The 27,067-nt window shown below is 44.2% G+C and overlaps 1 protein-coding gene across 1 annotated transcript in view; it reads right to left on the bottom strand.

The window, feature by feature from the left end:
• GIGYF2 (GRB10 interacting GYF protein 2) overlaps positions 1–27,067 on the bottom strand; it is a 106,658-nt gene that overhangs the window by 20,524 nt on the left and 59,067 nt on the right. Inside the window, exons 9-18 of the mRNA XM_058665117.1 lie at positions 17,748–17,927; positions 14,169–14,386; positions 13,908–14,070; positions 13,634–13,816; positions 11,889–12,082; positions 10,837–10,996; positions 7,964–8,130; positions 6,045–6,136; positions 3,511–3,618; positions 2,383–2,483 (exon numbers count right to left, since the gene is read on the bottom strand). Of these exons, the coding sequence (XP_058521100.1) occupies positions 2,383–2,483; positions 3,511–3,618; positions 6,045–6,136; positions 7,964–8,130; positions 10,837–10,996; positions 11,889–12,082; positions 13,634–13,816; positions 13,908–14,070; positions 14,169–14,386; positions 17,748–17,927 (1,566 nt within the window). The remainder of the gene's footprint in view (positions 1–2,382; positions 2,484–3,510; positions 3,619–6,044; positions 6,137–7,963; positions 8,131–10,836; positions 10,997–11,888; positions 12,083–13,633; positions 13,817–13,907; positions 14,071–14,168; positions 14,387–17,747; positions 17,928–27,067) is intronic.

Here is a 27,067-nt window from a genome sequence, read left to right as displayed (position 1 = left end):
TGATGGTGCAGTTCCGATGTGCAAATCAACAAAAGTTTCTGAAACCACCTTCTGCTGGCTGGCCAGGTGCCCGAGAACACTCCTAAACATTCTTTGTTGTCTACATTCCTATTACAGGCTATTTGCAAACAATTAATTCAAACAAAACCAACGAATGTACTGTCAAGGACCTGGAGTGTGTATGTGAATCGATAGTACTCTAACGGACCATCTCAACGGCTCCAAGAAAAACACCATCAGTGTCCTTTCTTAGGAAAGGACTATCCACGGTACCAACCAGCTCCTTGGGGGCGGACACCATGGCACAGTGGGTGCAGTCACGCCCTGGGACACCAGCGCCCAGTCAGAGCACCTGGCTCCCTCAGCTGCTTCCTGCTAATGCAATTAAGAGGCAACAGTGTTGGATCCAGGTACTTGGGTTTCTGCCAACAGAGTGATAGCATGGAGTTCCTAGATCCTGCCTTCCGACGTGAAGTAGGAATCTGGGACATTCTCTTAAGCTACTTTTCAAACAAATCTTACAAAAACAAAACAAAACAAAACAAAACAAAACAAAACAAAACAAAAACCCGAAAAAACCTAACTAGGTCCTTCACCAATATCAAACCTTTAAAAAACAAAAAAAACCCACACTTATTTAACTTTTTTTTTTTTTTTAAAGTTGGAAAGGCAGATACACAGAGGAGAGACAGAGAGAAAGATGTTCTGTATACTCCCCAAGTAAATGCAATGGCCCGAGCTGAGCTTATCCAAAGCCAGGAGCCAGAAGCTTCCGCCATGTCTCCCATGTGGAGGCAGGTTCCCAGGGCTCTGGGGCATCCTCTGCTGCTGTCCCAGGCCACAGGCAGGGAGCTGGATGGGAAGTGGCACAGCTAGAATACGAACCAGCACCCATATGGGATCCTGGGCATGCAAGACAACGGCTTAAGCTACGAGGCTATTGCACTGGGCCCTCACCAGCAACAACTCTTTAAAGATCACAACTCCAATTTTCTAATTTTCTACAAAAGAATCAGAGAATGAAAGATGGTATTCACTTGAAAGCAGGCTTTTTCCTTCCAAAATTTCCATGTACTTGAAGTGCAAATATATACTACATGCTGTCAATCACTGAGTCAAAAGGAAAGATCACTGTTACTTTGCTTATGGTCTTTCTTTTTTAAGCTTTTTTTTTTCTTTTTTTAACTTGAAAGAGTTCCAGAGAGACAGGGACAGAGATCCTCCATTCACTATTTAATACCACAAATGGCCACAATAGCCAGAGCTAAGCCATTCAGAAACCAGCAGCCAGGAGTTTCTGGCAGGTCTTCCACAAGGGTGCAGGGACCCAAGTCATTAGCGAGAAGCTAGACTGGAAGTTCCCATATGGGATGCTAAAGGTGGAGAACTAACCTGAAATGCGACCAAGGCACCCTCAGCCTGGCTCTTTAAAAACAAACAAACAGGGCCTGGCGGCATGGCCTAGCAGCTAAAGTCCTCCCCTTGAATGCCCCAGGATCCCATAGGGGCGCTGGTTCTAATCCCGACTGCTCCACTTCCCATCCAGCTCCCTGCTTGTGGCCTGGAAGGGCAATTGAGGATGGCCCAAAGATTTGGGACGCTACACCCGTGTGGGAAACCCGGAGGAGGTTCCTGGTTCCCGGCACTGGATTGGCACAGCACCGGCCGTTGTGGTCACTAGGGGAGTGAATCATCGGATGGAAGATCTTCCTCTCTGTCTCTCCACCTCTCTATACATCTGACTTTTTAATAAAAATAAAATAAAAATCTTAAAAACAAACAGACAGACAAAAAATTGTGGCTTAAGAAATCAAAGCTCAGGATCAGTGCTATGTATATCAGCACCGGCCGTTGTGGTCACTAGGGGAGTGAATCATCGGACGGAAGATCTTCCTCTCTGTCTCTCCTCCTCTGTGTATATCTGGCTGTAATAAAATGAATAAATCTTAAAAAAAAAAAAAATAAAATAAAAAAATAAAATAAAAATTAATTCTTTATTTTAAATTTTTGTTTCTTTTACTTATTTGCAAGAGCAAGCAGATTCCCCTGTACTTGGTTCCTCAGATACCCGCACTGGCAGGACTGTGAAAGGCTGAAGTAGGGCATCAAGAACTCAACCGGATGTGGTCCCCAGAGATGGCAGAGCCAAGCACTTCAGTCCCACCAGTTGACCCCCTGGGTGCACATGAGCAGGAAGCTGACTTGCAAGCAGGACCAGGACTCGAATCAGGGATTCCAGCACGGGATAAAGGCTGGCCCAAGAAGGGTCTTAATCACTGCGCCAACACTCACCCAAAACATTTTTTCAAAAACTGAATTATCAAATCCCTACTCTCAATCCCTGGAGTTGCACTGCAGACCAAGACCACTGTGAATCTGTACCTGTGGGCTGCGAGGCTGCTGGTTGGAGCTCCCAGATTGAGCCAGTATCTGGCACAGACACAGACCTAGTGACTGAGGGAATGATGTTCTGATCAGATATTCTGCAAAAGGGAAATAGAAAAATTAACTTGTTCTTACCGTTTGCAAAATTAATATAAAGAGGGATTGCAAGACTTAGGTATTCTAGGTTAGTTGGCTAAAAAAGCCCTTCACTGTTTTGACTAAAACCTAAAATTAGCAAAGCAATAAGGTATCAGACACAACAATCCCATTTCTAGAACCCTTCCTGGTATTAGCAGATAATGACTTGCCTGTGATGCAGGCATCAACTCCCTACACACACACACACACACACACACACACACACACACACACCCTCTCCAGAAGCCAGCAAGGTGAGCTGTAATGCACACACACACACACACACACACACACACACACACACACACACCCTCTCCAGAAGCCAGCAAGGTGAGCTGTAATGCTGCATGGCCCATGGCCTGCACTTTGTCTCCGCTCAGAAGGTTCCATGCATTACCCTAACCAAGACCTTCAGCCTCAGAGTACAGGTGTGCACATCTGCACACGGAGTCCCCTCCATCTTATCGGCTTCCCTCAGAGCATAAATTAAGACTCAAAAGAGAAATGGGATTGGCTTTCATTCACATGAACAGTGAGATGTGTGAGACATACTTATGAATAATCTTTTAGGAGCTAAGACAACTCTGCCCTGAATAAAGGGCAGCTTGAAACAGCATCAATTCAAGACTTCTAACCCTGTGTAGTGCTACTAATATGCTTCTCGATAAACCACAGAGAAAAAATTAAAATTCTGGCCTGCATTTTCATTTTTCTTTCAAGTTCTATGAGCCCGTATTCTTTTTCTTTTCCTTATTCTCAGGTTATTATTCTAAATTTATCCCTTATGATCATGCAAATACTACCACCACCCAAACAGGCTTTTTTTGGTAAACTATGTTGTTCTTACAACACAGATATGCAGGGTTATTTGTGAGGCCAGAAACCACATTATATTGAATTTACTTTCTTGTCTGTCTCTCTGTCCCTCCCTCTCTCTCTCTCTCACACGTACACGTGCTCTGAGGTATGGAAGGGAAGACCACCGACCTCATCTTCAGTGCCTGGAACTGCTGCAAAAGCAGGGCCAACTGCTGCTGTTGCTGCGAAGACACGGCTGCTTTCTGCTGCTGAGCCACGACCTGCGCATACTGTTGTCTTCAAAAACAAACAAGAAAGGAATAACCCGCCTATCCACACTGAGCTGACATGAGACTTTGACAAACTTTTCTACAGAAAAAATCCAACAGTCATCTCCCTCAAAGTATACCACTGGATGCAGCAGATAAAGCACAGTTTACAACTCTCCACAGCAGTCGACTACACAACAGTTCTAAAACTGGTTGCAGAAACATCTAGACTCAGAGATAGCATGTTGCTGAGTGAAAAAGAACAGCCAAAAAATTAACAAAATGCCCCCAAATCAGCAAGAAACGAGAAAAATATTTAAAAAATCAGATCAACAGTTATTTCCACATGAAACAAACTTTGTGAATGATAGTTACTTGTGAAATTTATTAAAAAAAAAAATCCGAAACTTATGTTCAAACTTGGAAAACTTTAGGAACTCTTTTCTAAGTCAGAGGTAGACAAATTTTCCCTGAAAATGGCTGTGGAGGAAATATTTTCAGTTTTATGGGTCACACAGACTAACAACTCACTCTAAGGCGAAGACCACCATGCAGATGTGCACACAAATGGGCGCTTTGTGCTGCAGCGTCACAATCCTGACAGACACAGGAGGCAGGGGGATCTGGCCTCCCAGACATCTTCATCAACCTCACATCCTGCCTCTTCCCACGCTAAGTGACTCTGCCACAACACACCAGTCCTGGCAATACGAACATTTAACTTCTCTGGCACCTCCTCATCTATGGTTTTTTTCCCTGTGGGACTCAAAGCCAGCCCTTCAGGGCCAGCACCAAGCTGTAGTTTCCCTAGCCTCTCCACTTGCAGTGTCAGTATCCTCTATGGTCACTGATTCATATTCTGAACCTCCATTTCTACTCCAGCTCCCTGCTGATGGCCCAGGGAAGTGGTTACAGATGGCTCCGGCCTCTGGGTCCTGACAAAAGTGGGAGTCCTGGAAGAAGCCTCTGCCTCCTGGCTTCAGATAGGTTCAGCTCTACCCACTATGTACATTAATTTGGGACAGGGAACCAAGAGATAGAAGAACTCTGTTTCTTCTCCTTCTCTGACTTTCTAATAAAAACAAAATCTAGAAGAAAAAAAAAAAAAAGCTAGGCACCATCTTTCTGCTTAGGCAGTACCTAGGCAACCTCGGGGGCCTGGGAACTCCCCCATGTTTGCGTCCCAGGCAGACGGCGGGAAGCAGGGAGGGGTCTGTTAGGGTGCCTGGTTGGCATGCTGGTGGACTGGGCTGTTGGTGGAGTTCTGGCTCTGGAGTTCCAGGTGGACGAACAGGATCCCAGACCAGCAGGCTACCCTCCAGAAGACTGGTGCTGCGGCCTAAGCAGTGGAGACATGCCCAGGTGCACATAGGGGACACAGCAATTCAATTCACTGAGGCCTGCAGAGGACATCTCGTACACAGAGGACAGGACAAACTGTTGACAGCAAATACCTGGGTGAACAGAAATTCTAAGGTGGACTATGGACCTTGGAAGGATTTTCTCATCCTTGGATCGGCAAGATGAACACTATTGCAGAACTATCAAAAGCACATGAACAGTACCCTTGGAGCATGTACCACATCAGGGACTTGGGATAACATCAGGTGGCCACTGTCCATCCCTGAGTACTGATGCGGTTAGGATGCTGGGTGCAACTTCTACCCTTCTCTCCTTTCTTCCCCCAGATATGGGAAGAAGAAAAAGAAAATTGGAAACAATTGTATCATACACTTTCTCCTATTCCTTGAGCCTTCCACACTAATCAGTGGTCCACATGTGCAGGCATCCTGCTCAACTATGTAAACATCAACAAAAATAAAATATATTTTTTTTAAATAAAAGGGCTCACACTCAAGTTTTTCAAATATTTCCTTGCTCTTTCTTTAGTAACTACAGAGCTTGCAAATTATAATCACATATTAACTTCTGCAAATCTGTGGTATTTCAAGACTATAATTGGGCTTGGGGCAGTAGCCCAGTGGCCAAAATCCTCGCCTCGCATGCACCAGAACCCCATATAGACACCTGTTTGTGTGCCAGCTGCTCTAATTCCCATCCAGCTCCCTGCTTGTGGCCTGGGAGAGCAGTCGAGGACGGCCCAACGACTTGGAACCCTGTACCGTGTAGGAGACCCGGAGGACGCTCCTGGCTCCAGATTGGCTCAGCTCTGGCCATCACGGCCACTGGGGGAGTGAACCAACGGATGGAAGCTCTTTCTCTCTGTCTCTCCTCTTCTCTGTATATCTGACCGTTCCAAAAATACATAAATAAGTCTTAAAAAATAATAATAAAAATAAAAAGACTATATATAGAATGTACATGGTAAGCTGTCATGGCTATAGCTAGACAATGAAGTAGCTCAGTAGAAGCCTTTAGCTCTCCATTGTACAAGATGACTCAGACCAGACCCCTTCAAGAAACTCAGTCCAGCACCCGCATCCCTGCTCTTACTGTAGGAGGAACTGCTGGTACTGGAGGTGCTGCATCTGGTATAAGGCTGTGAGTTCCTGCTGCCTGGTGAGCCGTTCCTGGTCCAATTCTCCCTGGGAGCGAAGTGAAGAAACCCCCATGAATAAACTGCCCAAAATTTAAAAGGCACACAGATTAGAATGCAAAATGGACCCCAGACTACCTCCCAAACCAATTTTTTGTCAAAGAGGGCAACTAAAAACCTCCAGAATCTTTAAGAACCAACCACTGCCTTCTAGTGGGACCAGGGGGCCCGCATTCTGAGAGCCTTTCAGCTGAGAACAGGTGCCTGTTGCAACCACTGTCCTCTACACCACCAAGCCTGAACAAAGGAACTGCACTCCAGAGATGTTACTAGAACCGAAAGATTGTGTAAGCCTAGGAATTTTTAACTAGTAACTTTTAAGAAATGGAAAATACAGAAAGGAGTTTAAAAATCACACAGCATGCAAAAAATTTTATGATGGCACAAATTAATACATGAAGGCAATGTATATCCAAGAAAGGTTGAGAATATGTAAAGAGCTTTGAAAACTTTAACTCCACCCAACTGTAAAATGCTTCCATTGCTATGAATGCACAAGTTAGATAAAAACATGTGTAGTAAAATAGCATTTTTAGCTTATTTTCCAAATAACACAGCTGGAATTTAAATTCTGAAAAGTCAAACTTGGGAAAAATAAGAAAATGTAAGTTTTAAGATAACAGAAAAGCAGGCCAAGCGGCGTGACCTAGTGGCTAAAGTCCTCGCCTTGACTGCGCCGGGATCCCATATGGACGCCGGTTCTAATACCGGCCAGCTCCACTTCCCATCCAACTCCCTGCTTGTGGCCTGGGAAAGCAGTCGAGGGCGGTCCAAAGCTTTGGGACCCTGCACCCGTGTGGGAGACCCAGAAGAGGTTCCAGGTTCCCAGCATTGGATTGGCGCACAATGGCCCGTTGCGGCTCACTTGGGGAGTGAAACATCGGATGGAAGATCTTCCTCTCTGTCTCTCCTCCTCTCTGTATATTCGGCTTTCCAATAATAATAAAATATTTAAAAAAAAAAAAAAGATAACAGAAAAGCATAATGATGACAGACTAAATTTAGGCAAATCAGGACTGAAAAGTTTCTTATACACTGATCATGGTTTGAAATGAAGATGGAGCACTCTTCTTACCACTGCTACTCAGGAAAAATCTACTCGTGCCAGCAATCAGCGCTTGCCACAGCTCTCCCCTCACGTGGCTGACTGACCGGCAGCCCTGGGACCAGAGGGCTCCAAGCTGCACCCCATGATGCACTCCAAGGCAAAACCCACCCATTCCCACAGAAGGAAAACAAGGGTCCAACTTGGAATTCAAGTGAGATAATACTCTGTCTGACCACACAGCAGGACAGTGCTCACTCGAGTTAAATGTGAGCAAGTTCTGCATAAGGTCACCTTACAACATGCATCATGGGCCCATGAAGATGTTTCAATTGGCTATTCCTCCCCTCCCAAGAGCCAGGATCCCAAATGGGATCTTTGTAACTGCCTTTCAAGTGAAAATTAAATAAATCTTAAAGAAAAACAGAGAGACAGACAAAGGAGCGTAGGAAGGTAAGGAGCCAAGCCATGCAGGATCTGGTAGTGGCTCAGTACAGGAGACAGGGTCTCTCTAATCCCACCTGCTGGGAAGCCACAGCACGATGCTATCTCTCCGGGGCGCACACAAGCACAGTGAGTGTGAAGAGAATGAGCAAAGCATTTTCAATTTTGCAAAGATAACCACTGCTAGTTACTCAGTCTCCCATTCATACTTCCACGACCATTTCAATTACCGTCGAAGAACTATCATTCCTGCCTCAGTAGATGTTTCCCAGGACAGGCAGGTGCTTCGAACACATCACTATTCTGGGTAAACTGTAATGCACTTACCAGATGGGGAGGGGGTGCTGGACCTGGAGAGAAGGGAACCCTCCCCCACATTTTCATGATGTCACCAAGAGGTTGGAAGCTTTCATCACAAGCTCTCTTCACCAATAACGACATAGTGAAATAACCAGCTTGGAACCATTCTGCCATCTCCTGGTTATTGAAAGGACCTACAACAGGACCAATTAAAGACAGGCATGAGAGTAACTCAAACACAGAGGAAAAATACCTTTCTTGGTCTGATTCTCAGGTGGCATCTGTCAAAAATCCTTATGGACTTAGACCTGGGATCACGGGTGGGCGTGGCTGGAACCAGGCTAGTGTAGTCAGGTAAGGAATGAACCACTCACAGAAAGATGGAGTGATCTCCATCTGTCTTGATGCTCTCCCTTTCAAAACCAAACAAAATGAGCAAAAAACAAAACAAAAAACCTTAAAAAAATGTCTTAAGCAACAAAAGAAAATAAAAAGCATGTACACTGCAAGCCCCTAACCTGGAATTTCAGAAAACCATGCCTGCTAAGAAGTAAAACGGTTTGCCAGCAGTAGATGGATACGCTTCTTCTCCCTTTCCTTTCCCACTGCTGGGGCCTGGGAGTGCTTATGGCCTCACTGTAGAACTCAGAAACAGGATGTTGTAATAAAACCATGTCTCAGTGAAGAAAAAAGAAAAAAAAAAGAAAAAAAAGAAGTAAAAACTATCCATTTTGAAAACTACAGGACAGGCTTGAGTTATGATCCAGCCACTGCATAGCATCTCAGGGTGTTGCCCAGCTTCCATGCCAGCTGCCTGCTACTGCACCTGGGAAGGCAGCAGCAAATGGCCACTGCCACTCAGGCGCAACACTGGGAGGAGACCCTGCTTCCTGGCTTCAGTCTGACCCAACCTGGGTGTAGCAGCCCTCGGGGAAGTGAACCAGCAGAAGGAAACATCTTCTCTACACTGTCTCTCCTTTCTCATTCTGCCTTTTAAATAAGCAATAAAAAAAGGTTTAGAAAAGTCTACCTAATAAACATCAAACACTTTTTTAAATGATGTGATTGTGTATAGAGTATCTCAAAAATCTCCCTCAAAAACAGAAAACCAAATAGCAGAGCAACAGTCAAAAAGCACCAGTTCAAATCCTGCAAATTTCACTTCTTTTTTTTTTTTTTTTTAAAGATTTTATTATTATTGGAAAGCCGGATATACAGAGAGGAGGAGAGACAGAGAGGAAGATCTTCCATCCGATGTTTCACTCCCCAAGTGAGCCGCAACGGGCCGGTGCACGCCGATCCGAAGCCGGGAACCAGGAACCTCTTCCAGGTCTCCCAAGCGGGTGCAGGGTCCCAATGCATTGGGCCGCCCTCGACTGCTTTCCCAGGCCACAAGCAGGGAGCTGGATGGGAAGTGGAGCTGCCGGGATTAGAACCGGCGCACATATGGGATCCCGGGGCGTTCAAGGCGAGGACTTTAGCCGCTAGGCCACACCGCCGGGCCCGCAAATTTCACTTCTAATCTGGCTCCCTGATGCTATCCCCCGGGAATCCTGCCGGGTCCCTGCATCCATAGGGGAGACCAAGACAAATTTCCAACTCCCTGGCATCTAGTGCAATCGTCTCCAGTGTGACCCAAATGATGGTGCTCACTCCGGCAGCATATATACTAAAATTGGAACAATACAGTGAACTAGATGATGAAACATTTGTCTCTCCCTGTGCAGTTCTGTTTACAAATTTAAAAAAATGTTTTAAACACACAAAATATACTAGCATGTATAACTACTCAAAAAATGAAACATTTAATAAATCACATTAAAATACACATAGATTTTTTTAAACACTTAAAAAAAAGATGTATTCATTTTCATTGCAAACTCAGATTTACAGAGAAAGACATTAACGTTCACTGGTTCACTCCCCAAGTGGTCACAATGGCTGAGCTGAGCTGATCTGGAACCAAGAGCTTCTTCCAAGTCTCCCACAGCAGTGCAGGGTCTCAAGGTTTTAGGCCACCCTCTGCTGCTCTCCCAGGGCTCATATAGAGAGCTGGATGGGAAGTGAAGCAACTGCGACACAAACTGGTGCCCATATGGGATCCTGGCGCTTGCAAGGCAAGGACTTCAGCCACTAGGCTACCTCTGCCCTACACATAGATACTATGTTGTAAGCTGCATGTTGTTGAAAGCAATCAAATAATGCACTGTAGCACAGTACAGTAAGACTGTGCCTACAGAGCTAACATCTATTATGGACACCAGTTCAAGCCTTAACATTTCCACCTCCAATCCAGTTCTCTGATAATGTGCCTAGCAAAGCAACGGAGAATGGGCCAAATACTTGGGCCCCTGCCATCCATGAGAGATTCTGATGAAACTCCTATCTACTGACTCTAGGCCTGGTCCTGCCTCTTATTCTGAAACTGACACTACCAACAGCAACAACCAATTACAGGTTAAAAACAAGCATTTCGAAGTCAGAAATGAAGAATCAACAAGCATCATTTAGTGCACTGTATTCTAAGCCAACCCAGGCACCACACAAATCCTTAAAGGATTTGCTGTAACACTACCCCACCTTTCCCCAGACATTGTTAATAGTTTGTATCACATCCACTTGAATGAATATTCAGGTCCCCAAACCATTGCTATTGTCACCTTTATGTTCTCAAAGATGAGCAACTGAGCTGCTTTAACAAGCTGAGATGTCACAAATGACAGCATCCAAAATATATTTATATGCCCATTACGTCAGTCATGACACCCTGTCTTGCATGCATGCTACTTTTCATACATCTGTTCTATGCATATCAAGACGCACATCCACCTCACTAAGCTGTTTCTTGAGCTTCTGGAGGCAACAGGAAACACTTTAGGACTTAGAGAGGCACCACCTGCCTTGAATTTCTCCCTGAGGATCTTTATAATACCACTTCTGCATCGCTTCATGCATCAACGGAATGGACACTCCTTTAGCTCTGTGCTCCTGTAGTTTTGATGCCAGTCTCTCGTCATCCAGGGCACTGTCCTGGAGATAAGCCACCATCTTTTCAGCTTGCTAATAAAGAAACAAAAATATGGAACAAGCACACAAGCCTAAATTAATGATTGTATACCTAGTAATAATAATTAAGCAATGAAAAACCATAGCAGGTAACAATTTTCCAACAATATCACGAAATAGGTACTATCTCCAACTTTTACAGAGAAAAATCAGAGTACAGACAAGTTTTGCTCAAGGCTGCAAAATTATTAAGCATATTCACTGAGACTGAAATACAAACTAGTATGGGTTAAAGTCCAGTCTGCTGGTCCAAAGACTAATGTGATGCTTTTTTAAACTAAGAAGCCCTGGGTCAACTCTAAACTGTGTAAGCCAAACTTAGAAAAATAGGAATGTCAAAAAAAACACAAAAGGTTCAATAGACACAATTAAAAATAAAAGATTCTACTAAATAGAAGTTTTACTAAGACACCATCTTGCTCTTACTGTTTCCAGTATTTCTCGTCCCAAAGAGAAATTCTTCAGTTGAGAAGCAAGCTACTACTGACATTGTATGTATAAATAACATACACACGCATGGGGAAAACCAGTGACAAGAATAAGGTGCTACTACTGCTGCTGCTATGTTGGAGGCCAAGAACACAGAAGTCAGTGCCCATGCACAGATTCTCCTTTCTGCCATTCTGGCATTCCATTAATGTCCCAAAAGAAAAAAGAAAAGCAAACAGCTACAGGCAACCTCAGAAGGGCAAAAAATAACCTGACAGAATAACTACTACATAGCAGAAACTTGTAAGCATGACAATTACTCCAAGAAATAAATAACTAAACAATTTTTTTGTACTTAGAATATAGTGCAGAAGCTCTCCATATTTAACTATTCATGTAGTGCCTTCGTGTCTTTTTATAGCAATTTGAAAGAAAGACAGAAAGAAGATCAGTTTACCTGCTCCAAATGTTTGAGACCCTCTTCATCATCTGGCTCTGTGGAAACACTACCCATTCCAGGAGCACCCACGACTGGCACTTCGACTTGCCGGAGGGCAGGACTGGGACTGGGAACGGGATGTGCAAGTATAAGAGGGGAAGCTGTGTCTGAAGGAATCTGTGACAAGGACTGCTGGACATCAGGAACCATTTCTAGAGAAAAAGAATTTAAACAGATGAAAATCCTTTGAAATACAGACTCTTAGGAAGACAATGCTAGGTCAGGCACTCTGCTGAAGGGCACAGCAGAAATCCAGGTCCTGTTCTGAACCCTGATGTTTCATCTCCCTGCAGACATTAAATCTGGAATCTAAGCTTTAATATGCATTTATGAAACCTTCACAAAACCCATGTGTGGGGTCAGTGCTGTGGTGCAATGGGTTGTGTCTCTGTCTGTAATGTCAGCATCGTTTAAGGATGGCTGCTCCACTTTCCATGACTGCCGACATGCAGTAAAAGCAGTAGAAGATAACCAAAATGTCTTTGGTCCTTGCCACCCATGTAGGAGAAGCCAGTGTACTTCTAGGATCCTGGGTTTGTCCTGGCCGTTGGGCCCATGTGGAGAGTGAACCAGCAAATGCAATCGCAGTCTGTCTTCCAAATAAGTAAATCGTTAAAAAACAAAAGCATATTTGGGCTCAATCCCAAAGTTTACTGGAATAAGGCCTCAGGCATGTACATTCAAGAGAATGCACCGTGCAGCAGATTGTAAGTAAGAAACAATGACTACAAATTAAATAGGTCTCAAGATGTGAAAGTCCCATGGTAACGATAGAGAGATTGAAATACTTCCTGAAACCCTTCGTATATGTTTAGCTTTGTTCTAGAAATAAAAATTGAAGATAAGTGCTTGATCAGGTCCTTAAAATATGAGTCTACTGGGGTAAAAATACACAGTTCTTTATAGTACTGGACTATCACCTTGGGAATAATAGTAATTGTTTAAGAAATAAGATAACAGGACACCCAACTCATTTGGGAGCATTGGGTGGAAGAGAGATTTGATTATAGCACTGAGGCAGGAAAGGTAAAAAACAGGACACCTTTCAGGATGCAGAAGGCTTTGTACTAGTACTGAACCCACTTGGAGTGGGGCATACCCACTATCAGGCAGGGTCTCATGGATCATTTTTATAAGTAGACATTTTTATGAGGAATGAACCAAGCAAACCTTAAAATTAGCTAATACAATGTCATTTTAAAATATGTGACACAAAAAAATGGAAATGACTGATATTGCCAATAAAGTATATGAATAATTTAAATCTACATAGCATCATCAGTAGGGACACAAATTATTCTCCAGAAAAGGCAACTGACATTCAAATTCATCTATGTAATCCTTGCAGCCTCCTTTGGACAACAGCAACGAGGTGGCTGGTCACTGAAGTTGGTCACATGAACAGCCATGAAAGGAAGGAAACTAGTGCAGAAGATGCCCAGCCACCCACAGACCAGGCCAAGGTGGATCAGTCACAACCCTCTACAAAACACAATTCCTGAGCCCCGACCTGGCAGGTTCTAACTCTGCTGTTGAATCCTGGGATGGACACACATGTGAGAAGTGAGTATGAATGGGTTTACTGGTAAAATAACCTACTCAACTAGAAGTCCCCCTAGAAGGCTGATTCAACAGAAGCCCAGTATACTTGTCACTGCTCGTCTCGGAAGCCTAGTCTAGTCTACCCGTTCTCCCACACATACCATCCCCTCTGCTGGGCACACTGGCTGGTAGACTGTTCTCCATCCGACTTTCCTCTTCAGCTTTTCCCATTTCCTCAGCTGGCAGTTCATCTTTCCTCTCAAACTGTGGTGCTTCCTGAGGCTGATGGTCTGGAGTACCTGGTCTGGCAGACGATGAGCTTTGGGATGTTTCCTCACTAGTTTCTGAAATACAAAATCACCTTAAATGAACAAAGTAAAAATTTGGCTTCACGAAATAAAAGGAGGGGTGTGTGTGTAAGAAAATGGACCTCACCACCTCCTGCATCATCTGTTTTCTCCCCATCTTTCCTGGTTATCTTATCAGGTTCTTTGGCTTCTTCTTTATGGCTGCCCTCAGAATCAGAACACTCCTCCCCTTCCTCCACAGGCCGGAAGTCCATCTCCTGCTCTTCTGGAATAGGCTCTTTCTGCACCTTCTAGAATACAGGAAAAAAAAGGAAAAAAGAAGAGAAGGCATCATAGTAGAAACAGCCTGCGGCCACTGCCTACCCAACATTGGAGAAACAGTGCTTACTTTGAGAGACAAGAACGCTCCCGAGGAGTCAAAAGTGCCCATTTCCTCGTCAGCGTCCTCTAAGCACCATTCAGGCAGGCTGTCCCTGTCCTCGTCGATGCTTCCGCTGCCAGAGCGCACCCTCCGGTAGCCCCGGTCATCATCCCGGTCACGGAAATCAAACTCAAACCTTCTCCGGCGCTCCATGTGTTCCCGCCAGCCAGCAGAACGAGGGCCATCTGCGGGCGGGGAGGATGCAAACCCTGAGTTAGCCTTATGCGCAATATTGGAAGAAGAAAAACATGACGGGAAATAATAAAGAATATACCCAACAAAGTCAAACAAATCAAATAAATGAAGTCCAGAGCTCAGAGTATCTGCTTTCAGGTATTGGGTTTTGTTTGTTTGTTTCCATCTGCTCATTCATTCCACAAACACTCTGCACGGTCAGGACTAGGACCAGGGTGAAGCCATGAGCCAGAACTCTATCCAGACCTCCCAAATGAGTGGGAGGGGCCAACTCCCCCTCCCCTTTTTAAAAATAATTATTTTATCAACTCATTCACTCTTTCATTTCAAAAGCAGTAACAGATTTTCTGCTTGCTGGTTCACTCCAAAGATGCCCAACAGTCAAGGCCGAGGCAGCCAAGCTAGGAGCCAGGAGCTCCGGCCAGGTCTCCCAAGGCTGGCAGAGGCCCATGTACTTGGGCACAGCCCCAGCTGGTGCAGCAATCTAGGAATTAAGCCAGTAGAAGGAAGAGCTATCCCTCTGTCTCTGCCTTTTCTCTAACTTGACCTTTCAAATAAATGAATGAATTTTTCAAATCAAACACACTCTATTTTCAAATAAAACAAACTATTTTATTCCCATATGCCCCACCCCTATTCACCACAACACCACTCAATTCTCTTCCACAGCAACTAGAGACTGAGGCCTGGGCTGCTTGAATGCAAGCCTAGGGCCACAGTGCAGAGGACGCCAACTCAGGTCCTCTGTCGACTCCAAGGTCTAAACAGCCCAAGTATGCACCGTGATAGGGATCTGCCCTTCCAGGCTCACAGCTCATGTTTTGCAAGTCCAGTTCCCGGAGTGGGAACTTCAGTGTCCTTAATGCCCCATCCCTACACATATTCAGCTGGGAGGAACATGTGGATAAATTTAAATCTGATTTCACTGTTGCCCTATAAAAGTTAAAGTTTCACTCACAGAACTAAATGCACAATGTGTGACACACATAGCCTTACAGACCTTACATATGAACTAACATTAGAAACGAGTGTTATAAGGTAAATCAGTCAAAATTACTATAACTAACATTTTACTCAAGGAGCTGGCACTACAGCTCAGCACATTAAGCCACCCCTTGTGACACAAGCATCATTTGGGCAAAGGTTCAAGTCCTAGCTGCTCCACTTGAATCCCTGCTAGTACGCCTAGAAAAGCAGTGGAAATGGCCCAAGCACTTGAGCTCCTGCTACCCATTTGGGAGACCCAGATAGGTTTCCAGGCTCCTAACTCTATGCCTTGGTCTGGCACCAGTCCCAGTCATGTAGCCATGTGGGCAGTTGCAACCATTTGGGAAGTAAACTAGTGGGTATAAGCTGATACGCCTCCCTCTCTCCCCATCCCGTCCCCCTTTCCTCTCTGGCTGCATCTCTATCCTTCAAATAAATAACAATTACTATTTTTAAAAGGACAGAATGGACTTCATTTACACCAAAATGTCTTAAAAACATAAGGACGAGACCAGTGCCATGAGGCAAGGGCTGAAGTACTGCTTATAACATGGGCATCCACCATGGAGGGCCAGCTGGCATCAGGCTGCTTCATAGCCAACGCAGGTCCCTACCAATGTGCCTCAGAAGGCAGCAGAACATGGTTCAAGGAACTGGGGCCACAGAAGACTAGGGAAGGAGTTCCTCTTGGCCTAGCCCAGGCGTGCAGAGTGAACCAATGGATAGATGATATCTTATCTTTCCTCAACACTACCATGCAACTCCATCTGGCTCAGTGGCTAAATCTTCACCTTGCATGTGCCAGGATCCCATAGGAGGGCCAGTTCATGTCCTGGGTGCTCTGCTTCCCATCCAATGCCCTACTTGTGGCCTGGGAAAGCAGCAGAGAGTGGCTCAAAGCCTTGGAACCTTGCACATGCACAGGAAACCCGAAAGAAGCTCCTGTCTCCTGGCCTCAGATCAGTTCAACTCCAGCTATTGCGGCAACTGAGGCAGTGAACCAACGGACAGAAGATCTTGTTCTCTGTAAATCTGTCTTTCCAATTAAAATAAATAAATCTTTAAAAAAAAAAGTTTAAAAAAAAGATGCAAAATCTTGTAGGACTGTCTAGTTGATGACAAAATTGGAAAGTCAAATATAAAGAAATAAACATTAAAAGAGAGGGAAAGGACAGTCTATGTAATCAGATTTCAAGCTGCTTGGTGGGGCAGAGGGTTCAAAGCCAGAAGCAGCACTAGAATTTTACTTCATGTAACAGAATCAACATCAGACACGTAGGCTCAGAAAACCTGTCCGTCTCCCAAACATTCACTTTTTTACTTTTGAACAGCTCGGATTTCTCTTCTCCCTCAACAGAGATTCTGTCCATTCTTCACTGAGTGCTGGCTAGAAACATACTCCAAAGACCTTCCACTTGGGGCATGCCCCGCACAACACACCCAGGGCCCCGAGGAGAAACCCAGCATTAGGCGGCCTAGAACACAGAGCACGAGGACTGCCCAGATCCTGTGATAGAAACAGCGACAGAAACCCTGCCAGAAGGGTATCATCAATCTGCGGGCATCATCGTCCCGTAATTGTACCTGAAGACATGAACTATCGGTTTTATTATTAATTTTAAAAATAAAAGCCAGTTATATTATAAGTGTTAAAAATAGGCTTCCACAGTACAAGGTTGGTGAAATGCTATTGATACGAGATTCCCAGGGAATGGACACGCTCTGTATATGCCTAGGGTTGGCATGACTCGAGCTGCATCTGATAATCATGAGCATGGACTCAGCACTCTGACAGGGAGTGAACTTGAACACAAAGTGCCAGTGTCTCAATCACAGCATAGCTAATGCCCGAGGAGAACAGTGTGAAGAGCCAAACAAAGAAACTTTAAAAACCACAAATCACTATTCATCTCTCTTCTCTCTCTACAGTTAGAGGGACAAAACAATGACTTATGATTATCTTCTTAACCTGGGTTTAAAGTTTATTCCTAAAATAAACATAAATCACATTTTTAGAAAAAAAGAACACAACAGCTCTTATTTGGGGAAAATATCCTGGGGGTGCAAGAGGGGCTCACATGATACAGTGTATAAGCACACATCTGTGAGATTTACAGAACACTTAAAAGCAGATTCAAAGATAGATTAGACAAAACCAGATCAAACACTCAATTTTTGCAGCTGATGGCAGGTGCCTCCAATTAAATAGACTACCCACTCCAGAAAAGTAAAAGTGATGAACTCAGCTACATGGATAAAGGGCTGGCTAGGGGGGTTTCATGTTGAAGCCTTGTGTGTTACTGCTTGGTCACTCAGCCTGACTCACTCCCTGCCCTCCCTGTGTAGGCACCTGCGCTGGCTTACCAGGACTGTGAGGCCGCCACCTCTCCCCGTCCCTCCTAGCTCCAGCCAGTCGCCAGCCTCCATCCTCATCTTCACCATTCTGCTCCTCTCTGAAGATTCGCCAGTTTTCACTCTCTGACCGTATGAATTCATGCTTTCTCCCCACAGATGTTGGTCCACCGTCTTCAAAACTTGGTCTCCCTAAAAGAAAAGTCAGAAGACAGGGTAAGCGAACACCGGCCTCTGTCAGTAAAGATTTGGAAAAATAAATGCATCAGATCAAATCAAGCTTTCCTGCAAATGCGTCAGCGTCTGTCCTTTTTAAAAATAATATTTACTTGGGGCCTGGCGGTGTGGCCTAGTGGCTAAGGTCCTCGCCTTGAACACGCTGGGATCCCATATGGGCAACGGTTCTAATCCCAGCTGCTCCACTTCCCATCCAGCTCCCTGCTTGTGGCCTGGGAAAGCAGTCGAGGATGGCCCAGAGCTTTGGGATCCTGCACCCGCGTGGGAGACCTGGAAGAGGTTCCTGGTTCCCAGCTTTGGATCGGCGCGCACCGGCCCGTTGCGGCTCACTTGGGGAGTGAATCATCGGACAGAAGATCTTCCTTTCTGTCTCTCCTCCTCTCTCTGTATATCTGACTCTGTAATAAAATAAATAAATCTTTTAAAAAAATAATATTTACTAGTATATTTTTGAAAGGCAGAGATGCAGAGAGGGAGGAAAGGAGGAAGGGATGGGAGAGAGAAGAGGAGGAGAAGAGAGAGGCAAGGGAGAAAAAAAGAGGGCGAAAGAGAGGTATCAATCTTGTACCCTCTCCAAATGGCTGCAAATGGAAATGATAGTCTTACCCACTTTCCTATAGCCCTTGAACCTTTTTACCCTAATTAACTATGTAAAGATTGTCAAAAATAATAAAAAAATTTAAATAAAAGTTCCTCTAAATCATTAAAATGATTAAAATGAATACTTTCAAACATAATCAACTATAGATTTGTACTTGGGGAAGTTTGGGTGTGTGAATGCAAGGGTTTAGTGTGTAATGTAAATTTAAAAATAAATACTTATTTACGGGGGCAGCTTTGTGGTTTTATTCCTAAGTGCTCCACTTGCAATCCATCTCCCTGTCAGTGCGTCTAGGAGAGCAGCAATGACGCCCCAAGCACATGGGACTCCTGCACCCGTGTGGGATACCAGCATGCACCTCCTGCACCCGTGTGGGATACCAGCATGCACCTCCTGCACCCGTGTGGGATACCAGCATGCACCTCCTGCACCCGTGTGGGATACCAGCACGCACTTGTACGCTCCGTGCTATGCCCTCACCCACCCAGGCCACTGGGGCCATCTGGGAGCAGTAGATGGAAGGCAGGCAGTCTGTTTCTCGCATCCTTCCTACTTTCCTCCCTCCCTCACTTCTCTCTCCCCAAGTCTTCCTTTCAAATCAATATAACTTAAAAAAAAAAGTTTGTATTCCTAATTTTAAAGCACATACCTAACAGCCAGCTGCAGCAATTTAGAAGACAGTATCTAATATCCATATCGTGCTTTACAATTCCAACTGTGAAGGCAGAATTCAGAGTGCAGCACTAGAAGCTCCACTCGGGACACTCACGTCCAACACTGGGGTGACCGATTCATGACAGCCCCACCTGCACTGCCCACCCAGCTTCCTCCTGACGTGCTTGAGATGCAGACGATGAACCAAGTTCATGCTCCCACACAGGAGACACAAACCAAGTCCTTGGTTCCTGACTTCAGCCTGGTTGTTGTAGGCACTTTGGAAATGAATCAGGGAATGACAGATCTGTGTCTTTTCCTGTCACTCCACCTTCAAATAAATAAAAATTTTCTCTTAAGATAATTATTTATTATTATTTGAAAGACAGATATAACAGAGAGAAAAGGAGACATTGGGAGAAGGTCTTCTATCTGCTGGTTCACTTCACTCCCCAAAAACCCCAAACAGCTAAAGCTGAGCTGAGCTGAGCTGAAATGAAATGAAACCAAGAGCCTCTTCTACATCTCCCACATGGATGCAGGGTTGCAAGACTTGGGCCATCCCCTCTGTGTTTCCAGGCTTTAAGCAGAGAGCTGGATCAAAAGTGCAGCAGCCAGGATACAAATCAGAGCACATATGGGATGCCCAGGCCACAGGACCGAGCATTACCTGGTTCCAATAAAACTTTTTTAAAATTTTATTTCATTGGGCCCGGCAGCGTGGCCCAGTGGCGACTTGAACGCCCCGGGATCCCATATGGGCACCGGCTCTAATCCTGCCAGCTCCACTTCCCATCCAGCTCCCTGCTTGTGGCCTGGGAATGCAGTTGAGGATGGCCCAAAGATTTGGGACCCTGCACGTGCATGGGAGACCTGGAAGAGGTTCCTGATTCCCGGCTTTGGATCGGCACAGCACCAACCGTTGTGCTCACTTGGGGAGTAAATCATCGGACGGAAGACCTTCCTCTCTGTCTCTCCTCTTCTCTGTATATCTGACTTTGTAATAAAAAAAATCTTTTTAAAAATTTTATTTTATTTATTTGAACAGTGGAGTTACAGAGGCGGGGGAAGTAGGAATCCTCCATCTCTTTGTTCATTTCCCCATCTGGGCTTAACGGCCAGGAGCCAGGAACTTGTTCTGTATCTCCCACATGAGTATAAGGTCCCAAGGACTTGCATTATCTTCCACTGCTTTCCCAGGCACATTAGCAGAGAGCTGCGTCAGAAGTGGAGCAGCTGGGACGCAAATCAGCAGCCGGCTATGCTGGCATTGCAACCAATAGTTTAACCATGTAATCAGGCCAGAACACCAGTCTAAATAAAACTAAAATATATACATAAAATTCCAGTATTCCTTTGGGACAATGGCTGAAGAGTAGGAGTTACCTTCACAGCCTGTCTTTGCACTCAGAGTCGCTGATTTTTGTAATAGCAACACCATGACAAAGTAACCAAGTATTTCACTCCAATTCTGAAACCTTAATTAATGTATAAACACAATGACTTACAAGCCAATCTAATTAGTAACTTATATTTATACCTGAGCCAAGTGTTCACAAACTACGATTAGTAGATGAGTTCAGGGCTGTAAATCCTTGAAACAGAGTATTTTGGGTTGGACTAATCATTTTCCTTTGTTCAAACAAAGGGGGCCGGCCACTGCAGGGGCATAACAACCTAATCAACTGCCTGCAACACCAGCATCGCATATGGGTACAGGTTCATCTCCCAGCTGCTCTACTTCTGATCCAGCTCTCTGTTCGCAGCCTAGGAAAGCAGTAGAGCATGGCTCAAGCCCTTAGGACTCTGCACCCAGAAGGCAGACCAGAAGAAGCTCCGGGCTCCTGGCTTTGGGTTGGCTCAGCTCCAGCCATTGCAGGCACTGAGAAAGCAAACCTGTGTATGGAAGACCTCTCTCTATTTCTCCTCTCTCTGTAAAATGTGCCTCCAATTAAAATCAGCAAATCTTAAAAAAAAAAAAAAAAAAAAAAAAAAAAGGGGTGGGGAGAGAGAGAGAATGAGATTGTATCAGAGTCTTAAAAAGGCATCTATGAAAATCTAAATTCTAAATGCATGTTTCTATTCAATGGTTCAAACAAGGCAATTTGACAAGGCAAATATACCAATATTTTACATTTTAGGTTCTTAAGCAGTGACTTAAGTGTAAAAGATGCTAAATACGTATGTATGTGTTAAGTCTAAATAGGATTCTCCTAAATATTGGATTAAAGCGTTGTGCTGAGCCTTGCCTATTCTGACCGAGTGGACTTCCTAAGGAGAGAGAGCAGTGAAAGGGCACCTGTGTGCATGGTTGACTTACAGCCAAAATGGTGTTTATGGAAAACTTGAGATAGAGCAAAGAGGCACTGGGCCAACACAATCTACAGCTGTGAGACTTGGGCCTTACAAGTGCCCAATCTCCAAAAGCAAGAGTGGAATTATGGGAGAGACTCTGAAGCTTGTTTATGTGCAGATTTTTTTAGCAACCGACTTTATATTCTCTATTCAGATATATATCCTCTGACAAACGGTAAACTATTTTCTAACAGCAAGAAAAAACAGTAAGAGATCCTCACCTAAATGTTGATACCCCCTCTGATTACACATACACAAAATTCAGGAAGAACAGAACACAATAGTGCATATTCTAGACACAGAGATTTGCACCTTTTCTCCCGTCTCACCCACAACAGCTAACACCGTGCTCCCCACGTTCCCCTGGCTCCTGTGGGAGAGCGCCTCGAGGGGCGGCAGTCGGCTGGAATCCGCCTTTTCTCCCTGCAGCTGCAGGCTCACCATCTGCGGGGCACACCCAGCGGCTGCCGAAGCATCTGGGGAAGGCTCAAAGCAGCAAAGTGCAAAAATTCACCCCACCCAGAAAAGGGAGCAGAGGCTAGGGCTGGCACTGCAAAGAGGGAGATAACCCCCATACACAGCCAGGATCCCGGACTTCAACTGAAGGACTTCTTTTCAAGTACACTTATGGATTGGGATACATCAGCCAAAAGGAAAATCAAACCTCTCAGAATGAAAAACTTGATTTTTAAAAAGAATAATTCACCTGATCATGACCTTGTGCTTTGCCATACTTTTGAAAATAAAAAGCTAAGCGATCAACGCACAAGCATCTGGTATTATTGCAGCCACTTGGAGAGTGAGTTACTCAGCAGATGGAAGATCTTTCTCTCTGTCTCCTCCCGAGTATCTGACTTTCCAATAAAAATAAATAAATCTTAAAAATTTAAAAACTGAAAAAATAAACCGAAGCAAATCACAAATCCTGTTTAGACGGGAGGGTCCGAGTGCCACAGGGTGAAGCTGGCAGACATCCATAGCAGAGCAGCGTCAGTGGAGCTAACGTGCCAAGCTCGGCCCGAAGGGCTTCCATGGCGCGGGCTGCCGTCAGGGCTGTGCTGTCCTCCAGGGCAGGCAGCCCAGGTCTGGGCAATAACTACCAGCAATCAACCAGAAACCACCCTACGTTCACTCCCAAACTGCAGAAATCACAAAGCCTCTACACTCAAGACACTTATGTTTTAACATTTTAAATTAAAATTTTTAATGAAAAGGCAGATATACAGAAGATGAGAGACAGCGGAAAATCTTCTGTCCACTGATTCACTCCCCAAGTGTCCACAAAGGCTGGAACTGAGCTGATTCAAACACAGGAGCCAGGAGCTTCTTCAGGGTCTCCCACACAGGTGCAGAGTCCCAAGGTCCTGGGCCATCCTTAACTGCTTTCCCAGGCCACAAGCAGGGGGTGGATGGGAAGTGGAGCTGCCAGGATTAGAACCGGTGCCCATATGGCATCCCGGTGTGTTCAAGGCGAGGACTTTAGATACTAGGCTACTGCGCCGGGCCCTCAAGACACTTTTATACTGAGGATCATTTCTGCCAAATTATTTTTGACTCTATCACAGATTCATAAATGGACCAAATTATGGAAAGATATCTACATCTGGCACACATCCTGCACTATCCTGCCTACTCAACTGCCAACACAGTAACAGACACAATGCAGTTGCTCTAGTACCTGTCACTTTAGTCTGTTCTACAGTCCACTAGGTGGGAACCGATGTAATGTGTAACTCGCTCGTGCAAGCAAGGAGTGAATATCACACCCCGATGCCTCTTGGCTGCTCTTACCTTCCTCTAGTTTTGAAGGTCAAAAGTTCCTGTGTTGTGTCTGAACTTGTATTGAAATGTTTGGCATTAATAAGACAAAGAAGGAATTAATGTATTTTTTAAATTGAAAGGGGAGAGAGAGGAACCTACAAAGGCGGATTTCCCTTTCTAAGTAGCATTATATTGCTCTACATTAATAATTTTCCCAGCAGGCCTTCCATGCTTTTACCCTGAACAGTAACAGTCTTTGTTTCTCAGATCCTCTTACATGTGACATTTGATCAAAGTTTTAAAATCAGCAGCTAACAGCGAGACAGAACAACTCCTGCTCACTAGGCATTAAATAAAGCCAGCCCGTAGCTCACTGTAAGGTTACTCCAAGCTGAACCACAGCCATTTTCCAATCACTCTTCCACTGTGGAATTCCACTGTGTCCCCCTTAATGTTACCCTTCACTTCTGTCTATGACCAGAAAACTCTCCCTAAACATCACCACACACAGCCTAAACAGAAGTTCTTCAGTTTTCTCACACACATATGTGTGTGTGCATTTATTTTAATTAAAAGGCAAAGTGAGAGAGAGCTCTTCCATCAGCTAGTTCACTCCTGAGCCAGCCGACCGCAGCCTCAGACACGGAGGGCTGTGCAGACCCCAGTACTGGGGCCATGAGCGTGTTCTTGCAGGAAGCTTGACAAGAAGCAGAGCAGCCAGTACTGGGACGTGGGGTCCCCAGCAGAGGCTGCAACCACTGTGCCACAATGGCTGCCTGCCCAAAGTATGCTGCTTAATTAAAGACAGGTTCAAAGCAATGAATAATTAGTTTTATTTCTATTCAAGGTATCTGTATACAAATGTTTTTAAGAAGCTGGTTTCCTTATCATCCCAAAAAGTGAAAGAGGGTCTTTGAGTAATTTGATAATCTATTTTACTAGTTCTGGAACTAACAGTAGCTACTCTGATGAGACAAGTGTGGAAAGAAAACCAGAAAAATCACTAATTTACATCAAATATTCAAAAAGAAATGATGGAAAAAAAGATTAGGAAAAGGAATTATCTCACACTTCAATGAGCTATATAAGGAAAGACTGCAGAAAGGAAATCTTGCAGGGAATTTTATCCCTTTGAACTTCCAAATAAACTCTTAAGTAAGATTATGCAAACTTACTGAAAACCGGTCCTGATTAGAGAAAAATGCACCCTTTCTCCCAATCAGTTCTGGAGGCTTTCCCCAGAGCCGCGAAGGTCTGTGTTGGGTAAAGAAAGACCTCCTAACAAACCAGCATTCTTTTCCACATGATCAGAGCTAACCGGCCCCCCTGCAGACTAAGTGACCAATCACATCAGCCTCAGCTGAAACCAGCCCCCACGACCTTATAAACAGAGGAATGTGAGCTGTAAGGCCAGTTCAAAGGGAAAACCTACAAACTGAGCGTGTAGATTAACATCACCTGCTCCCAAAGCCAGACCCTGCACATCTCCTGAAGATCCACCCACTGGGAACACAGCCTGACACCCCGGTGAGTACACTGATAACGTTCATTCTCACTTGTTAGGGGACTGACAGACAAGAAAAGAGCTGGAGTACTTCCAATCAATTTTTTAAAAACAAATGTATTACCTATCAGGTCATACATTAAGGTTCCTTGTTTTTCCTTAAATTTAAAAAATGGAATGCTACTGGAAACCTTTTCAATCATCCTAAAGATATATAATAATCTTCTATGGTGAAACATAGACGAGTAGAGGAGAAAGGGCCTAGGTGGGGGGAATCTGGCTTTCTTTTTGAGAAGCATTGTTTCCTTTAAAAAGAATATTAAAAACTCAAAATGACCATATGGAAACAAATGCCACAAGAATAAATCACTTTGCTTTTTTATTTTAACCCATGAAAGAAGTGCTAAGTATCTTTTTTTAAGCAGGGAATTATTACTGAAATTAGTAGAGGTTTCCATAAATAAGAACTTCTACTATGAAAGAATGTCTGAGCTTATATAATAGGGGCAGAGCTCATAGTGCTTGTCCCAGTTACTCAGAGCAGGAGAGGACTCTCAGACCATACAGCAGTGCTCACGGCAGACGTGTACAAATACTCAGCAATACTGGAGTATTAACACTGGTGGATACAGCCTGTGTCCTGAAGTTTCACATAAACTACACAAATACTTTATAACATGACAAAAACTGTGACTTTTAAGAGCTACAGCCTAATGAATAGAATGCATACACTATTCTGATGACCAATGAAATTGCCAAATAATTTATGAACTGTCAAATATTATACAGCCCACACACAGAGATAACAAACAAGCCAAACCTTTCCAAGTATTTCCATTTTACCTTCTACTGGGATTAGATGATGAGAACCACACAGACAGAAATCAGGAAAAATACATTCAAAAAGCACTAATGTGTCTATTACTTGGAAATTACTTAGAAATGTAACAGTACACATTTAATACCTCCCCATAACTTTTGAGCTGAACAGAAAGATTATATATGTGTGTGTATATATATATATGTTGTCTGATACAGATATCAGACAACAGTACTGTTTTTTTAAAACACAGGAGAGATGCAGAAAAACAGAAATCTTGGGGGAGATCTGGATCTGTGGTTGCGATTCAAAGTAAATTTACAAACCTGTGTCATTTTAAGGGCTCGTGTTACTTAATACCCTCTTTATTTTATTTTAACCTGAGGATGCCTGGCCAAGGGTGGACTGTCCAAAATGACACCCTTATGTAATTGAAGGACTACCTATCTTGACAGAATAATCATTCACGGAAACCTGTTAAATGCAGATTACAATTTTTCTCCTCTCAGCTACACCATTCACCAACACAGTCCAAACAAGACCCAGCAAAGACCTGTGTAACAAAAAACACGCCTGTGTGTTTGGCCTTCTGACTTCCCTGCCCACAGGGTTTTCTGTGAATTTAGCTGCCAGAGGAAAAGAACAACACTGTACAGTCTCGGGTAGTGCAGGAGAAGCTGCCACTAGGAGCCCGGTAAGCAGATTTCAATCCCAGGAGGATTACACAGAAAAGGCTGTTTCTGCAGATCATTCCACAACTTTGAGCAGACAGCACGGAGCTTTGACTATCTTAAGGTTTTCTGAAACACTAAGCACCGACAGGGACAGGACAGGGGCTCCTCAGGTGGAACACGCATCAAGGCAGAGGCTTGGGTGAGCATTTCAGGCACGGGGCAACCCAACTGTTCACACAGCTTTTAGAAAAGCAGTAATTAACTTTCCACTGCGATATTCCTCTACCTCATCAAGTGTTGAAAACTTTTCTGTATTTTTTAACTACCCTGTCACTTGGCGATGCTACCTAAGAACTCTCCTCTCCATACTTGTAATTTTGAAAGACTCTGAACATTGCTACCAGACTGTCTAATAACTCTGACTGTACAAGCCATATGTCTTCAAATGACATGTTTCTTGAGTGAAAATCTGTTTGTCACCGAAGAATCACTGGTGTGACCCCAAAGCACAATCCTGGAGAACACATGTTCTGTAGTGCTCTTCAATACAACTGGTCAAACGCCACATGTGATTCGTCAGGCTAGGCAGGTAACACTGTCTCTTTCTGAGACAATCTAGCACAAACTCTAGAGACTCAATTTGTATTTTTATGCTCTTAGGCAACTTACTAATGTCTCAGTTTCACTATCTACAAAACAGCAGTAATTATGGTATTTATCACTGAG

Source organism: Ochotona princeps, chromosome 5 (genome assembly GCF_030435755.1).
Source record: "Ochotona princeps isolate mOchPri1 chromosome 5, mOchPri1.hap1, whole genome shotgun sequence".
Classification (NCBI taxonomy): domain Eukaryota; kingdom Metazoa; phylum Chordata; class Mammalia; order Lagomorpha; family Ochotonidae; genus Ochotona; species Ochotona princeps.
This window is presented reverse-complemented; position numbering and strand designations above follow the sequence as displayed.